The 19,402-nt window shown below is 45.8% G+C and overlaps 1 protein-coding gene across 1 annotated transcript; it reads left to right on the forward strand.

The window, feature by feature from the left end:
• Window positions 1–537: 537 nt before the first annotated feature.
• Window positions 538–18,153, forward strand: grm6a (glutamate receptor, metabotropic 6a). The gene is made up of 15 exons (XM_056385384.1): window positions 538–1,122; window positions 6,679–6,895; window positions 7,135–7,270; window positions 7,361–7,515; window positions 7,845–7,985; window positions 8,083–8,283; window positions 11,586–11,725; window positions 11,921–12,043; window positions 12,448–12,712; window positions 13,201–13,436; window positions 13,537–13,698; window positions 13,832–13,981; window positions 16,124–16,264; window positions 16,366–16,491; window positions 17,528–18,153. The coding sequence occupies exons 1-14, from the start codon at window positions 538–540 to the stop codon at window positions 16,453–16,455; spliced, it is 2,742 nt and encodes a 913-aa protein (XP_056241359.1). The 3' UTR covers window positions 16,456–16,491; window positions 17,528–18,153.
• The last annotated feature ends 1,249 nt before the right edge of the window (window positions 18,154–19,402 follow it).

Raw genomic sequence — 19,402 nt, forward strand, 5'->3', positions numbered from 1 at the left:
CTTTGTCTCGTGGACAAAAAGACTTCGGACTTTTCAAACTGTTGAAGATGTTTTTTTAACTAAACAATGAATCGATTAATCAAGAAAATAATCTTAAGATTAACTGATAGTGAAAACGATTATTTCATATATTGAGTTTATTACCTCAATTTGAGATCATTGTTTATGATCTAATCAATCTCTGTGAAACTCGGACTGTAAGAGTCGACAGCTGAAGACTCTCAGCTCAGGTTCAGGACTGAAACACACTGAACCAAACACAGACTCTCTTTTCCCTTTTTTCTCTTCATCTTTTCTGGAACTCTAGATCAAACTCCAAACTCAGGTGTTCTGAGATTGACAGAAAGAGTCCAGACAGATTCAGTTACATTTAAACACAGAACAATCATCAGCTTGAGGATAATCAATAATCACACAGGTGATTATTTAAAAGTGTCTGACTGTCAACCTGATTCACTGAAAATCAAACTGATTGATGGATTGGTCTCTGTAGGTGTTCACAGCAGGATGAAAACTCTCAGCTGAACATACCTCAGTATGACATCATCAGGCCCTGCCCACTCCCCCCTCCCCCACCTTCATCATCATCATCACCACATCTTACTCTGGATTGGACGAACATCCCGTCCTTCGTCCCTATGGCCCTGCCTCCTGCTGTCTCTATGGTTCTGGATTGGTGGAGAGGTGATCCAGGTGAGCGCCTCCCACCAGCACTTCCACCCCCACTCTATAAAGATACCTGGTGACATCACTCTGGGGGGGCTGTTCCCCATCCACGCTCGCGGCCCCCACGGGCTGCCCTGTGGGGAGCTGAAGAAGGAGAAAGGGATCCACCGTATGGAGGCCATGTTGTACGCTCTGGACCAGATCAACAGCGACCCTGAAGTCCTGCCCAACATCACGCTGGGGGCCCGGATCCTGGACACCTGCTCCAGAGACACCTACGCCCTGGAACAGTCTCTCACCTTTGTCCAGGCGCTGATCCAGAAAGACACATCCGACATCCGCTGCTCCAACGGAGAGCCGCCAATCATCCGCAAACCAGAGAGGGTGGTGGGCGTGATCGGAGCGTCTGCCAGCTCCGTGTCCATCATGGTGGCCAACATTTTGCGCCTCTTCGAGGTAATACACACGTGTGAATATCCAGGTAACAAAAACAAGTAATACACCTGTGAATATACAGGTAACATGCAAGTTGCTGGTTGCTGAGCTGTACAGTAACAGATGTACAGTGTGTTTACAGAAACGTGTGTGTGGATGTTAACACATCGTGTGTAGTCATTGTGTTCATGTGGTTGTGAACAGACAGACAGGTGAACACACAGACACCATCAGTACTATCCTGTGGGGGTTCAGTCCAGGATCTTGGCCACAGAATCAGCAGTATCTTCAAAGACCCAGGAGGGCTGGCCATAACATGGCTTCACACCACCAGACCCCCACAGAGTCTCCTGCACAGTCCCTCAACCAGAACCCTGACCCTGAGACCCTTGATCCTCCAAGCCCTTTACAAAACCCAGCAAACACAAGACCACCAAGTCACACTGTGAGCCCCAAACTTTTCAGACCAAGACCACTGAGACCATGACCAGTGTCCTACTGAGACCATGACCAGTGTCCTACAGAGACCATGACCAGCCTCCTACAGAGACCATGACCAGTGTCCTACTGAGACCATGACCAGTGTCCTACAGAGACCATGACCAGTCTGCTACAGAGACCATGACCAGTCTGCTACAGAGACCATGACCAGTCTGCTACAGAGACCATGACCAGTGTCCTACAGAGACCATGACCAGTGTCCTACCGAGACCATGACCAGTGTCCTACAGAGACCATGACCAGTGTCCTACTGAGACCATGACCAGTGTCCTACTGAGACCATGACCAGTGTCCTACAGAGACCATGACCAGTGTCCTACAGAGACCATGACCAGTCTGCTACAGAGACCATGACCAGTCCGCTACAGAGACCATTACCAGTCCGCTACAGAGACCATTACCAGTGTCCTACCGAGACCATGACCAGTGTCCTACAGAGACCATGACCAGTGTCCTACAGAGACCATGACTAGTCTGCTACAGAGACCATGACCAGTGTCCTACAGAGACCATGACCAGTGTCCTACTGAGACCATGACCAGTGTCCTACAGAGACCATGACCAGTGTCCTACAGAGACCATGACCAGTGTCCTACTGAGACCATGACCAGTGTCCTACAGAGACCATGACTAGTGTCCTACAGAGACCACCTGACACCAACCTTTAAACTTACAGTGATTTTGGGACAAGAACTGAAGGGGATGAGGACATGAACAGACATAAGACACCAATCAGACAGACAGGTTAACAGTGAGAAAGATGAACAGACAGACAGGTGAACAATGAGACAGGTAAACAGTGAGATGGGTTAACAGACAGACAGGTTAACAGACAGACAGTGAGTGGATGAAACAGTCTGGTTGCTGGATTAATGTTTTAAACAGACAGTTTGTGTCTGGATGACTGACTATCTCTAATGAAAGCTTCTAATGACTCTGTGTGTGTGTGTGTGTGTGTGTGTGTGTGTGTGTGTGTGTGTGTGTGTGTGTGTGTGTGTGTGTGTGTGAGATTTCGGCAGATTATTATATTATTATAACAGAGGCCTGTTAAAAACAGCAGAAACACTGAGGAACAGATGCATCATGGGGATATTTTCAGAAGTATCTGATAACTGATCACTTCCAGTCAATACAGAGACAGATCAATACAGATATCTGTCATGTGGGTCAAGTTGATGTGAAATCTCTCATCAGGAGTGGCTCAGGTGATCAGTGTGTGTATTGTATGTGTGTATACAACACCACACAACACCACACAACAACCACACAACAACCACACAACACCACACAACAACCACACAACAACCACACAACACCACACAACACCACACAACACCACACAACAACCACACAACAACACACAACACAACAACCACACAACACCACACAACACAACACCACACAACAACCACACAACAACCACACAACACCACACAACACAACACCACACAACACCACACAACACAACACCACACAACAACCACACAACAACCACACAACACAACAACCACACAACACCACACAACACCACACCACACCACACAACAACCACACAACAACCACACAACACAACACCACACAACACAACACCACACAACAATCACACAACAACCACACACACCACACAACACCACAACAACACACAACACCACACCACACCACACCACACAACACAACACCACACAACAACCACACAACCACCACACAACACAACACCACAACCACACAACAACACACAACAACACAACACACACACACACAACACCACACACAACAACACACAACACCACACAACACCACACAACAACCACACAACACCACACAACACAACACAACACACCACACAACACCACACAACACAACACAACACCACACAACACAACACCACACAACAACACACAACACCACACAACAACCACACAACACCACACAACAACCACACAACAACCACACAACACCACACAACAACCACACAACAACCACACAACAACCACACGACACCACACGACAACACACAACAACCACACAACAACACACAACAACACACAACCACACAACAACACACAACACCACACAACAACCACACAACACCACTCAACAACACACAACAACCACACAATACACCACACAACACAACACCACACAACAACCACACAACACCACACAACACCACACAACAACCACACAACAACCACACAACAACCACAAGACACCACACGACAACACACAACAACCACACAACACCACACAACACAACACCACACAACAACACACAACACCACACAACAACCACACAACAACCACAAAACACCACACAACAACACACAACAACCACACAACACAACACACCACACAACACAACACCACACAACAACCACACAACACACCACACAACACCACAAAACAACACACAACAACCACACAACACCACACAACAACACACAACAACCACACAACACAACACCACACGACAACACACAACAACCACACAACAACACACAACACACAACACCAACACAACAACCACACAACAACCACACAACACCACACAACAACCACACAACAACCACACAACACACCACACAACAACCACACAACACATCACCACACAACACAACACCACACAACAACCACACAAGAACCACACAACAACCACACAACAACACACAACAACCACACAACAACACACAACCACACAACACCACACAACACAACACCACACAACAACACCACACAACAACCACACAACACCACACAACAACACACAACAACCACACAACACACCACACAACACAACACCACACAACAACCACACAACAACCACACAACACACCACACAACACCACAAAACAACACACAACACCACACAACAACACACAACAACAACCACACAACAACACACAACAACCACACAACACGACAACCACACGACAACACACAACAACCACACAACAACACACAACCACACAACACCACACAACAACCACATAACACCACAAAACAACACACAACCACACAACACCACACGACAACACACAACAACCACACAACAACACACAACCACACAACACCACACAACACCACACAACCACACAACACCACACAACACCACACAACAACACACAACACCACACAACAACCACACAACACCACACAACAACCACACAACAACCACACAACAACCACACAACAACCACACAACACAACACACCACAACACCACACAACACAACACAACACAACACAACACCACATAACACACCACAACCCCACACAACAACCACACAACACAACACAACACACCACCCAACAACCACACCACACCACACCACACAACAACCACAACACACCACACAACACCACACAACAACAACACAACACAACAACCACACAACACAACACCACACAACAACCACACAACACCACACAACAACCACACAACACACCACACAACAACCACACAACACACCACACAACACACCACACAACACAACACCACACAACACAACACCACACAACAACCACACAACACCACAAAACCACACAACACCACAAAACAACCACACAACACCACACAACAACCACACAACACAACACACACAACAACACACAACACAACACCACACAACAACAACACACAACACACCACACAACAACCACACAACACACCACACAACACAACACCACACAACAACCACACAACACCACAAAACAACCACACCACAAAACAACCACACAACACCACACAACAACCACACAACACAACACCACACAACAACCACACAACACCACAAAACAACCACACCACAAAACAACCACACAACACCACACAACAACCACACAACACAACACCACACAACAACCACACAACACAACACCACACAACAACCACACAACACCACACAACAACCACACAACACAACACCACACCACACAACAACCACACAACACAACACCACACAACAACCACCCAACACCACCCAACAACCACACAACACCACACAACACCACACAACACCACATGGTCCACATGCAGGTCCAGGACCATGTGATGACAGTGATAGTTTCAGGTGGTACAGAATTCTTCTTCTTTAACCAATCAGCAGCGACTCTGAGATCATGTGACACCATCATCAGTGTGATGGTTTAAATATGGAGAGAATCTTTACCACGTTCAGACTCGCCCACTCTCTCACCTGCACACAGCTGACCAATCATTGACTGAGAATGGTGTGATGTCACAGCATATGATTTTCAGGTTTGTTTCGCTCCACTGAAGTGTCTCTCTGACAATGACGATGATGATGATGAAGATGTCATAACGAGGTCTGCTTTTAGGAGCTTGTTAATGTGGAGTCCTTCATTAAGCTGCACGCTCACACACACAGAAACACACATACACACACACACACACAAACACACTAACACACAGTCTTGTGTGCTAATGTGATTGTTATTCAGTTTATTGAAGCTCTGACACACATTCATGCTGTTACACAACACTAATCCTCTGTGTGTGTGTGTGTGTGTGTGTGTGTGTACTTGTACTTCTATCTTTGTGAGGACCAGTGTGAGGACATGTTGGCTGCTCCTCACTCCCTCACAGGGCTGTTTTATGGTGAAGACCTGGTTTTAGGGTAAGGGCCTGGACCACGATTCATGTAAATGAGTGTCCTCACAAAGATACAAGTACAAGAATGTGTGTGTGTGTGTGTGTGTGTGTGTGTGTGTGTGTGTGTGTGTGTGTGTGTGTGTGTTTGCGCATGCTCCACCACTGTTTACAGTTTGACCAGTGGTGTGTATGTGTTTGATTTGACCCTCAGCACTGACTGAAGGATGTTTGTGGACCAGACCTTGACCTATTTCTTCAGTTCTCAGGTCTTCAGGTCCTCAGGTGGCCTCTGTCCAGGTGTTTAGTCCAGCCAGTTTGATTGACAGGTTCACACGGAACCAGATAAACACACCTGAGTCCACCAGAAACTATGATTTCAACATGAATTCAAAAGCTCTGTGTTTTCTTTGTCATAAAATCTTAAAGACACATTTCCTGGTTATTGATTATTGATCTGTCTCCCAGATCCCTCAGGTGAGCTACGCGTCAACAGCTCCAGAGCTCAGTGACAACAACCGATACGACTTCTTCTCTCGGGTGGTTCCTCCGGACTCGTACCAGGCTCAGACCATGCTGGACATCGTCAAAGCTCTGGGCTGGAACTACGTCTCCACGCTGGCCTCCGAGGGAAACTACGGAGAGAGCGGCGTCGACGCCTTCATGCAGATCTCCAGAGAAGCCGGTATGTTGGGGTTCTGGTCTGGTTTCATCTAGTCTGGTCTGGTCTCTTCTGTGGTGAAGACAGATTCTAAACAGCTGCCAAGCCACAGTTAGAAAACCCTATCTCCCTCTCTCAGGTGGGGTGTAAACTGTCTGTCTCTCCCTCAGGTGAGGTGTTACCTGTCTGTCTCTCTCTCTCAGGTGGGGTGTTACCTGTCTGTCTCTCTCTCAGGTGGGGTGTTATCTGTCTGTCTCTCTCAGGTGGGGTATGTATCGCTCAGTCTGTGAAGATTCCTCGCGAGCCGACAGATGGAGAGTTTGATAAGATCATCAGACGCCTGATGGAAACAAGTAACGCCAGAGGAGTGATCATCTTTGCCAACGAGGACGACATTAGGTAAAAACATACATCAAACACACCTGAGATCAGAGATCACATCAAGTCAAGCTTTATGTTCACATGACTCCTCCCCTCTCTTCCTGGTAGGTGTGTCCTTGAAGCGGCCAAGCGTGCTAATCTGACGGGTCACTTCCTGTTTGTGGGGTCAGACAGCTGGGGGGCAAAAAGTTCACCAATCACAGAGCTGGAAGATGTGGCAGAGGGCGCGGTCACCATCCTCCAGAAACGAGCGTCGATAGACGGTAAAAACAAAAACACTGTGTGTTACTGTGTATCTGTCTATGTGTGATACGTTGAAGCCAAGGGGCAAAAAGTCTCAGCTCACCTTTATTATTATTATCATTATTGTTATTATTATTATACAGATAAACCTGCTCTCTCACTGGGCAGGCGGAGAGGTCATGACCAGGTTGACCTCAGATGGACAGGAACTGGAGTCAAACAGGCCTGACCTAATTCACAGTCTCTGTCTCAGTCCCACTCTCAGGACTCAGGACTCAGGAGTGGCTGCAAACATGCAGGACCTGACATTGTGTGTTACTGAGTGTGTTGTTGTGTGTCTGTTCTCCAGGCTTCGATCAGTACTTCATGTCTCGTTCTCTGGAGAACAACCGCAGGAACATCTGGTTCGCTGAGTTCTGGGAGGATGACTTCAGGTGTAAACTCACCCGACCTGGAATCAAACTGGACCCTGACAAGAAGAAATGTACAGGTATAGCCACACCTGTGGGGGCAGGGCCTGCATGTTGAGGTGGGACTAACAGACGGATTAGGTGGGATGTCATGTGACATGGTGTGTGTCCCTACAGGTGAGGAGAGGATCGGTCGGGACTCGTCCTATGAGCAGGAGGGGAAGGTCCAATTTGTGATCGATGCGGTTTACGCTGTTGCTCATGCTCTGCACAGCATGCACCAGGACCTGTGTCCGGGCAGCTCCGGAGTCTGTGACAATATGGACCCTGTGGAGGGACGTTCACTGCTCAACTACATTAGATCCGTCAACTTTAATGGTAAGAAAACCTCCTGAAAAATAAAAATATACATTAGAGCAACATCTGAGATGTAGCACCCCACCTGGAACAGGGAAACCAGGGCCCCCTCCTGAATTTGAGGAGGAAAGCTCACTGGTGCGCGTCTGTTGGCCAGGCCTTGATGAGCGGACCCTGGTCAGACACAGCCCCACAGTTACATTGTGCTGTTCTTAGGAAAAGGAATATCACCCACTGGGACCCAGAGGTGGTGCAGGAGGTGGACCTGTACCAACCAGGTATAACTGGGCTCAGCTCTACTCACAGGACCAACTCTGGAAACCAATCTCTGGAGGGATGTGGTGGTACTCAGGTGTCCCAGCTGAGAGCTGCTGTGTTGAGATGTCGCCTCAGAGTAACACTGTCTCAGTGCTCCATACTTTTAGTGGAGGATTTCAACCCGTGGGTAACAATGGACAAAGATCAATGATCAACTTTGTGGTGATTTCATCTCCTGTCAGCCGGAGTTTAAAATCCCACCTTCAGAGGTATGTCCCATTTGCCCAGGGGAAGGCTGGCAACATGGAGTCTGCGACAGCTGCTCAGAGTTGTGGTCAGAGTGTCATTGGTGTCTGTTGTGGCAACAAGTAAAGAACCTGCTGGTGGACACCAGCAGTGAAGGAGTCCTTTCAGGTTTGGATGGTTCAGGAGACTCCTGGAGCAACAGACAGGTATCAGGAAGTCATAAGTACTGCAGTCTCAGTGGTCACAAAAGTAAAAAAAAACTCAGCTGTGGATGGAGTTCAGGGTGAAGGGCTTTCAATCAAACCCACAAGGTTCTGGCTCTGAACATTCATCAGATGAGCTGAGACGGGAGGTGAGGCTTGGCCCAGAACTGTTGACTTGGACTGAGGATATTTTTGGAGAGTCAAAGGAGAGCCTGACTGACACGTCCTCCAGAGAAAGCAGTGGTAGTAGCAGGACTCTGATTCTTTCTGATGACTCTAGACTTGGGTCCTGGTTGTTTTCTGGAGGTCTTGGACAGTAACTGTGGAATGGAGGTTGTCCTCTGCTCCACTTCCTTGGGAAAGCTTCTGTCAGATGTGGATTCTGTCCTGGATCAGTAGACCAGCTGTTTACTCTCGTAGGGATCCAGCAAGGGTCAAAGCAGTTTGTCCGTCCAGTCTACATGTGGTCTGTGGACTCGGAGAAGGTTTCTGACCTTACCTGTTGGACTCCACGGGGTCGCCCCTGTCACAGATTCAGTTTGTGGTTTTCATGAACAGGATCTGAAGTGGTAGTCAAGGTGTGGAGAGTGTTGGTGTGGTGGCCTCAGGATTGTATCTGTGTGGTTCTGTTGATTTCATCAGACTGGGACAGTTTACAGCTCAGTGAGAAGCAGCTGTACAAGAGTCAGGACCACCCAGTATGAGGTCCTGGTACTCTGCTGGAAACCAGTGGATTGTGCATTTCAGGTCAAGTCACTGCCCCAAGTGAAGGAGTCCAAGTATCTCAGGGTCTGGTTCACCAGTGAGGGTCAGATGGTGGTGAGATAAAAAGATGGCCTGGTTCAGAGTCAGCAGTGATATGGACTGTTGTGGTTCAGAGGGAGCTGCTCTTGAAGGAGATTACTCTGGATTCACCAGGGGATCTCTGTTCCAGTTCTCTGTTGTGGTCCAGGTCTCGGAGTAGTGTCTGAAACAATGAGATAGTGGACTCAGGCTGGGACACTAGGCTCAGAGATCCAGGACAAGGAGGAGGAGAACGACTGCTCCTCCATGTAGACAGACTTTCCAGGCACGTCCGACTAGGAGGAAGCTCAGGGGTAAGCGCCAGAACATCAGAACAAGCTTGAGGGATTTAATACCTCATCTTGCCTGCAAACATCTCAGTTGTTGAGGTTAATTCACCTGGATGTCATGTAACAGTCGGTACAGTCCAGGTGTGAATTGATATTGTATTGTAAGAGTCAGAGAGTCTTCAGACACTTTGTTCAGTCAGTTTAAAGTCCATCAGGACAAACCAGAACCGTTCAGGCCAGGATGAGGTTTTCAAAGATTTTCAAAGCAGCGGAACAAACTGCAGCAGCTTTATCCTGTGAGACATCAAATCCATATTTTATTAAGACGAGAAGCTGCAGCAGCTGGAAGAGCGAGAGGATTTAATCTGTAAGAGCCATAACTGCACGCCATGAAACCGGTTTGTCCCTCTGCCTGTCTCACTGACTGCTCATCTCGCTACACGAGTCCTCACCTTCTCCGTTGGCTGAATATTTAACAGTTGAGTAGATGTGTGTTTGTAGTTAGGATGTTGCTGTATTTTGGGAGTTTGACTTTAATGAACTTCACATTTGCTCAAAGAGAACAGATGGAAAAATTAACAAGGACATCAGGACTAAGGCTGACACCGTTGGCCTGACAACTGATGGTCAGGCGGCTGGTGTTTCAGCAGCTTTTTGGTTCTCAGCCAACAGATCCTCCGCCAGCCTCTGATTTCAGGGTAGTTAATATCAGTTATCAGTCAGTTAATATCATTATTAGTTTATTAGTTAGATTATTATTTAATAGTCTCTAAAAGAAGCTGGGTTTGAACATCAAAGATAATATAAAGGTCTGTTTAACTGTAGTAAAGAAAGAAATGTCCAACACTTTGGTTTATGATCAGATACCTGCAGAACTAATGAGATTCCCATCAGCCTCGTCTGGATGCTGACTAACTAATGTTAGCATGCTCACATGCTAACTAGTTTCTTTGAAGCAGACTGATGTATGTAAATGTCACAGTTTACAGACAAATCAAGACGCTGTTCTGTTCAGTTCTGGTTCTGGTTCTTGTTCTGGTTCAGTTCTGTTCTAGTTCAGTTCTGGTTCAGTTCTGTTAAGTTCTGTTCTGATGTGGTTCAATTCTGTTGTGGTTCAGGTTCAGGTCTGAGCAGCAGGTTGGTCACAGCAGGTTTTTCTTTATTTAGATAGATAATAAGTTAATGCACTTTGCATGTTTCCTCTGAGGACACTGTGTGTGTGTGTGTGTGTGTGTGTGTGTGTGTGTGTGTGTGTGTGTGTGTGTGTGTGTGTTAATAATTAAAGTGAGCAGCTGCTGAACACTGAAAGAAGAAGAAGAAAACATCCCTCACATGTTTTTATTCACATTAAAAGAAGAGAGATAAAAAGTGTAGAAGAAGACGTTACTGATGAACTGAAATCTCTGATATTTGATTTAAATAGTCTCACTTTAACCTGTCTGTCTGCCTGTCTGTCTCTCTGCCTGTCTGCCCATCTGTCTGTCTGCCTGTCTGTCTGTCTGTCTGCCTGTCTGTCTGTCTTACTTCCTGTTGTGTCCAACAGGAAGTGCAGGTACAAGTGTTTTGTTCAATGAGAATGGCGATGCTCCCGGTCGCTACGACATCTTTCAGTTTCAGATGACCAATCACAGCCACCCCGGATACCATGTAATCGGCCAATGGACCAATAACCTGAGACTCAACGTAAGAAACTGATTGGAAAAAACAGACACATGAAAAACAAAAAACATTAAATGACATCAGCTGGTTTTTAGTCTGTCTCACGCTAAGTCACTGTCTGTTTCTACCTGTCTCTCTCTCTCTCTTACCTGTCTCCCTCGCCTCCTCTCTCTCTCTGACCCGTCTCTCTTTCTCTCTCTTTACCTGTCTCTCTGTCAGCTGGATGAGATGCAGTGGTCTGGAGGAGATAGATCAGTTCCCGAGTCCATCTGTAGTTTTCCCTGTAGACCAGGAGAGAGGAAGAAGATGGTGAAGGGTGTCCCCTGCTGCTGGCACTGTGAGGTAAAACATCACCATGAAAACACCTGACAATTGAAACAGAGCAGAAACAGACCAGCTGTAGTCCAGCTCCTCAGAGGGTCAGTGGTTCTGGTTTCAAACGGTGGCTTTGGACTTTTAGTCTTAATGGTTCAGATATTACTGTCTCGCTCTCTGGGGCCCCCATGACAGGAGACATTGAGAGAGAGGCTGAGTGATAGTCTGAGTGACATCATCACATCTATCCTCATGATGTCATACGTCCACAGCTAATCCTGAAGGAAACACCTGTTTGTCTACCTGATCTGTCTGTCTCTGTCTTTCTACCTGTCTCTCTCTCTCTGATCTGTTGGTCTCTCTCTCTCTCTCTCTCTCTCTACCTACCTCTCTGTCTCTCTTACCTGTCTGTCTCTCTGACCTGTCTGCAGCTCTGTGATGGGTATCAGTACCAGCTGGATGAGTTTACCTGTGAGCTCTGTCCGTCAGACATGCGCCCTGCCCCCAACAGAACCGCCTGTCGTTCGACCCCGATCATCAAACTGGAGTGGAACTCCCCCTGGGCCCTTGTTCCTGCCTCTCTCGCCATGCTTGGTATCCTAGCAACCAGCGCCGTGGTGATCACCTTCATCCGCTTCAACGACACGCCCATTGTCAGGGCGTCAGGAAGGGAGCTCAGTTATGTACTTCTGACAGGTGAGTTCTACCGGCAGTTGAGTACTGCTGACAGGTAAATACTGACAGGTACTACGGCAGGCCAAAGACAGTAACAGGCAGAGAAACCAGGGCTGAAGGAGGCACAGGCAGCTGCGTAGACCGGTGAGATGGGAACACAGGTGTGCTGGGCAGTGGCTGGAAGAGACCGGCAGGGAGCTCTTGTGCCAGGACCATTAAAAGTGATGTCTGACTCTTTCGGTCATTCAGGTCGAGGGAAGGTTTCTAAACTTGTAGTTGACATACTCCTCAAAACTTTTCCAGAGAGAAACCCAACTGTTCCCACCATGATCAAGCACAAACCAGACTTAAACCAGAGTTAAACCAGATTCAAACCAGATTTAAACTAGATTCAAACCATGATTAAACCATTCATATTCACACAGGGATTTGACTCAGCAGGTTAAAACCAGGTCTGGTTTCCTGATGATAGAAATGATGACATCACCTTCCATTCTGTCTGTCTGCAGGTATCTTCCTGATCTACCTGATCACATTTCTGATGATTGCGGAGCCAGGTGTGGTGGTTTGTGCGTTCCGGCGCCTCCTGCTGGGCCTTGGCATGGCCATCACCTACTCTGCCATGTTGACCAAAACCAATCGCATCTACCGCATCTTTGAACAGGGCAAGAGGTCGGTGACCCCGCCCAAATTCATCAGCCCCACGTCCCAGCTCGCCATCACCTTTATCCTCATCTCCGTCCAGGTGAGAGCACAAGGGTCACATGACCTCCTAATACTGGCTGCAGCAGCTCATCACATGACTCAGGTTCATCTGTCTGTGTATCTGTGTGTCTTTGTGTCAGGTCCTTGGTGTGTTTGTGTGGTTCGCCTTCATCCCCCCTCACACCACCATTGATTATGAGGAGCTCCGCCCCCCAAACCCTGACCTGGCCCGAGGCATCCTGAAGTGTGACATGTCCGACCTGTCAATCATCTGCTGCCTCAGCTACAGTATCGTGCTCATGGTAACGTATTGATTAAGTATTGATCTGTTATTGCCGATCTGTCATTTATCTGTGACAGAGAACTTGAAATGAAATGTTGTAGAAGTCTGTACTGTCTGTGTTGCCAGGTAACCTGTGCTGTTTCTGTTGCTAGGTGACGTGTACGGTGTATGCGGTGAAGAGCCGTGGTGTCCCGGAGACGTTTAATGAGGCAAAGCCAATCGGTTTCACCATGTACACCACCTGTATTGTCTGGCTTGCCTTTGTACCAATCTTCTTTGGTACCGCCAAGTCCACAGAGAAAGTAAGAGCCAGTCCAACACCAGGAGAGACTGGAGTACCATGCTGAACCAGACCAGTCACACTGGATCAGGGTTGTACAAGCGCTGAGTAACAGTCCGCTGAACTTGTTTTAGACTCTTTTTATTACTTCATTTCATATCTGACAGTCCAGAGACAGTAAACGGGTGGGGGGGGAGGGGTATGCAACAAATGTTCTCCCAGCCAGTAACTGAACTGTGGTCCCCCCTAGTGGACGCACCGATCACATGGCTCGCGCCCCAACCACTAGACACCCTGTTTGAGATCCTTTCTGGTCTCATACTGAATTCTTCTTAAAGCAGAACTTAACAGTAAATCTGGGGATCCAGCTGTTTCTGCTCTAAATGAGACAATATGTGTCATCCTGCCCGTCCCCAACTCTGATGACATAGACAAGACTCTGTTGTCTTTATTGACCCCACTCAACAGGGGAAACAGATGCAGGACCCAAACAGCAAGTTCAACCAATAAGAAACATGACTCAGAACAGAGGACCAGTAGGACGGATAGATTCAGGTCAACAGAGAACGTGAAGACCTGGAGTAGGGAAAAGAAAAATCAATTAGGGAATGGGAAACAGGAGAGCGGCTGGGTGTGAACAGTCAGAGCCTCTCATACAGTCCATCACTGCTGGTGGTGTGATCAGTAACTGAGGCCCCATGTCATACATGAAGGAGATTTATGACCACAACACAATTTACTGAGTGGATGAGAAATGAGCTGCATGTGAACACAGTAGAAACATGGTGAACTCAGAGTCACAGACAGTTTAGTTTCCTGTGAGGAGGAAATAAATCAGTGAGTCGGTTCAGTGTGAGTTCAGGGAGGGACAACAGATACACAACAGCAGAATTAGACACAAAGTGCAGTCATTTCCAGGCAGAGAGGAACAGATGGATTATACAGATTATAATCCAACACAGGATGTCATTATAGAATAATAACTTCGTTAAAACCACTGTTACAAAGAGCTTCAGCAACTAGATAAAAAGAGACAATAAAGCCAGAAATAACACGAAGAAAAACAGCAGCATCAGACTGAAACAGGAGAGATTTAACCAGAAGAGCAAAGAAAAGAAAATAATTAACAGATGATTCATCTCCATGTGTCTGGTTCTGCCATTTAGATTATCAGTTTATAGATCATTTAATATCAGTTTATAGTTAATTTAATATCAGTTCATAGATCGTTTACATCATATAATTTAATATCAGTTTATAGTATTTATATTGATCAGGTGTTCAACTGATGGTATCTCTGGGAATGTACAAAGATGTTTCACCTCTCATCTGAAAGGTAGCTTGAAAGCAGAAGCTATTCCACCCCGAGGACACAGCAACGAGGAATATACAGAGAAAACAGCAGCTCTATCGTAGGGAAGAGGAATCCCAGGAATCCTGGAAAGAGAGGGAAAGAGAGAGAAGTAATAACTAGAATTAGAATTAAAATCATAGGAAATCCTCCTCCTGCTTCTCTGTGATAAGATTCAGTCCCCTTTCCTCATTTCTTCTGTTTGAGTCTCAGAGTTGAGGAGCATCACAGAAAATAAAAGAAGAGAAGAAGAATGTTTTCTATCTGAAAAGGACAGAACAAACACAGAGCTGCAGGAGGATTAACACTCAGAGTGTGTGTCGAGGTTTTTACAGCTATGTAAGAAATGTAGGAGTTCTGCTATTGTCTAATGGCTTAGCAGACACACACAAACTTAAATCCCTATAATAAAGAAACACAATGGAAACAGGCAGCAGTGTGTGTGTGTATGTGTGTGTGTGTGTGTGTGTGTGTTCAGTGAATCACCAGCATTTGTTGTGTTTGTTGTACAGACAGGTGACTTATTGAAGCAGAGGGATCGTCATCTCATCATGGTGGAGGGGATGTTTGTCTCTATGACCCTGGGGTCTGTGTTGTTGGGAACAAGGAACAGCAAAGGCAGAACTTAAATGCACAACAGTTCCTTGAGGTGGAGGTTAGGTTCTAGAGGTTGCTGGGGATATTCTACAGGAGGTTCAAGTCGTCAATGGTGTCACATGCTACGGAGCACTGGAGCTGTTCTGTAAATATTAACAAGGTCCTACTAGTTCTTCAGGAGGTTCTTCCTCACTGTGTCTATCTCTGTCTCTTCAGATGTTTATCCAGACGGGCACCCTGACTGTCTCCATGTCTCTCAGTGCGTCCGTCTCTCTTGGGATGCTCTATGTGCCGAAGGTTTACGTGATCATTTTCCATCCTGAGCAGAACGTCCAGAAGAGGAAGAGGAGCTTCAAGGTCTCAACTCAGCTTTACTGTGTCACCTGTTGGTTGCTGTGTTGTTGTGTTGCCCTACAGTTGCTGTGTTGCCCTACAGTTGCTGTGTTGCTGTGTTGCAGGCTGTTGCCCAGGCTGCCAGATTGTCTCAGAAATCGTCAAGTGAGAAACAAAATGGAGAGACAAAGATTGAACCTGACAGAACGCAGTAATACTGCATTAATACTAAGTAATCCTACAGACTACAGGTACTGAAACACCACTGTACACACTGATATACACAGATCAACAAATAAAACCACAGTAAAAACATTCACTCACCAAAAATCTCAACAACTGTAGGATGGATTGTGATGAAATGTGGTTCAGACATTCATGTTCCACTCAGGATGAACTGTAAAAACTTTGGTGATCCTCTGACATTTCATTAGATTATTATTTCAATTTCTCCAATACATTTGATTTATGACCAAATAACTGCAAAACTACTGACATTCAGCCTCATTTGTATGCTGTAGGCTCTCAAGAGTTAGAGCCTGGTTAACTCAGAACTGAGGCGGAGTCACTGTATGTCTTTATTATTTTTTATTCAGTCTGATGATTGACACAGTTTTTTTTAATGTCATTGTATGGCTGATCAGTGAGGTTATGTCCTTATATGGTCAGTAGGCACACTTTCTGTATATGACCTGTGGGTGGACCTAACATGAATAGGATGTGATGAATCCTGACTTTTGGAAGCTGCTGCAGATATTTATAGAGACTCTGATGAATATTTCAGCTGCTGGTTAATGATTCATGTGTATGTTAACAGTGTAGTTGCTCTGTGTCCTCTCAAGCAAGGCACTAACACTGCAGGGTGATGGTTCAATTCTTTTTAGAATAGGCTTTTAGAATAATAATAATCATAATCATCCACATCGTTATTACATTATGTTATCACAGAGAGACAGGTACAGAAAGATAAACTCAGGTACAATCAAGTCAGTCTCTTACAATCAGATATAGTCAGGTACAGTCAGGTCAGTCAGGTATAGGTGTGTATTACAGCTGTGTTGAAGTTGAGGTTAGGCCTCAGGAGTTTGGCTTCAAATCTGGATCTGGACTTGATGATCTATGTATGACTGTTTTTCTATGTTTTGCTGCTGCTAAAATAGATAGTGAACCAGATCAAAGTGTCTCAGATTAAAGTGTGATCAATAACAGCTGTTGATTCTCTTGAGGAAATCACTGGACCCTACAGTTTGTGGAAGCACACCTGATAGTTTTATTCTCTCTTCTCAGATTGCTGCCGACCAATCCCTGTACAGAGCCTGATGACATCATCGTCAGGAAGATCACATGGTTAAACACACACACATAAACACTGATTGATCGTCAAGATAAAACTATCCACTGGACTTTAATTGTGAAAATCTGGAGTTTTCAGACAGGCAGTTCTCAGGAGGATGTATTGTCATCACAACAGAGTGAAAGAGTGAAACTGATCAGAGGTTTGTACAGTTTGACTCTGAGTGCTGTGTTCAGGTGACAGCATGAAGCTCCGGTGTTCAAGTGTTCAGTCTCATGCTGAGAACCAGAGGAATAAGTCTATGACACCACCTGTTCCCCACCTACAACCTACTGTCCTTTCCTCCTTTCCCAGGAAATTTAACAACCATTCACACTTGGCCTCATATGACTCCAAAAACTCTGAGAGGCTAGATACCTGGGTCTCGTCACCAGTCAGTCAGAACTGAAGAAGCCTTGGATGAGAGGTGAAACGTCTTAAAGTATCTACAACCAGGTCCAGTTGCCCTCGATTCAACTTTTTTTTGGATAATTCATTCAACTTCAACCAAACATCTCTTGACAAACGGCTCATTAAAACACAGGAGGAGAATTTAGGAATATGGTCGTTCAGCGGTTGAAAAGCGTAGTGCCAAAGGAAAGTGCTGTTCACATGGGAAGATAAACAGCTGAAAAGATTCCACATGAAGCGTACATTTAAACGGATATTGGATATATACAGATATATTTTTTTTTTCCGTGGTCCCGTGCACAGCAACACATAGCTCTGCCAAACTCAGTCAGGAATCCTGTCAGATTTAAGAATCTGCGTTCAGTTCAAATTAAGCTATATTAGTTATTATGTAGTTTTTTAGTGTGATAAACTCTCCTCTGTTTGTTAGAAGCTCTGTTTTAAAACCTGAGCGGACGCTTGGAAAGACTCAAATAGCAAAACCATACACTGATTTATACAAACATTACTGATCTTTATTATTTATCACTTAACTGTAAACTGTTTTGTTCATCGCAGGAACCTGTGGAAATGATGACTCAGTTTTTCAAGTGATAAGGGAGTATAGATGTCCTGATCTAAATTTACAGACCTGTGGTGTACGTGTGTTGTTACCATGGTAATAGGGGTCCTCTCTGATTGGTCAGAGGTGTAGTAAAGTTGCTGACAGAGAGGAGTATCTTTGAAACCTGGGGCATGTTCAGCCTCGACAAAACGTTCATTTACACAGAAACGGTGGCGCATTGAACACTCTGTTGTGTCACACATGCACACTGGTGTTTATATACACGTCTTCTGATTGGATAAAACCTTGGACACACCCACCATACATTCAGACTGGACGTGCTCCTGAACCGAATCAAACTGAACCAGCTATTGTGATCACAGAATCTTAACCAATCAGGAGTCGGGCACAGCTTTGTATGGGCGGAGTCTAACCCATGGACCAATCACATCAGGTGTGTTCAGATGGTCTTCTGTCAGAAACAGGACATTCAGAAACAACTTTTAACCTAAAGCTCCTCCTGTGCTGCAGCTGCATCACTGCTTTTAAACCTCCTCATTTGTTCATTCAATTATTCATTCATTCATGTTCAGTTTGGTTCAGACACGATTTAATATTTCAGGCAAGAGCTGATGAAGTGTGTCTGGATGGTCAGTGAAACTGGCTGCAGCTTGTCCAGGATCAGAGTCTGAGCTGTGTGTGTGTGTGTGTGTGTTTTCATTGTGAGCAAATTCAGATCTAAAAAAAATCTTTCCAGACTAGGTTGTTTAAATTCTCTGTACGATCAGGTTACACTCTGTCAATCATGTGACCCAAACCTCTAAACTCAGGATGAAGTGTCAAGAAGTCAAATTAGATCTGCAAATACTGTATG

The sequence above is a fragment of the Seriola aureovittata genome, chromosome 9, assembly GCF_021018895.1.
Source record: "Seriola aureovittata isolate HTS-2021-v1 ecotype China chromosome 9, ASM2101889v1, whole genome shotgun sequence".
Classification (NCBI taxonomy): domain Eukaryota; kingdom Metazoa; phylum Chordata; class Actinopteri; order Carangiformes; family Carangidae; genus Seriola; species Seriola aureovittata.

Bases quoted from the DNA above. Each gene is read 5' to 3' on its own strand.
- grm6a (XM_056385384.1), top strand. From the start codon at position 538: ATGACATCATCAGGCCCTGCCCACTCCCCCCTCCCCCACCTTCATCAT. The intron at 1,123-6,678 runs GTAATACACACG...TCTGTCTCCCAG, and splicing joins ACATTTTGCGCCTCTTCGAG to ATCCCTCAGGTGAGCTACGC. The intron at 12,044-12,447 runs GTAAAACATCAC...ACCTGTCTGCAG, and splicing joins CCTGCTGCTGGCACTGTGAG to CTCTGTGATGGGTATCAGTA.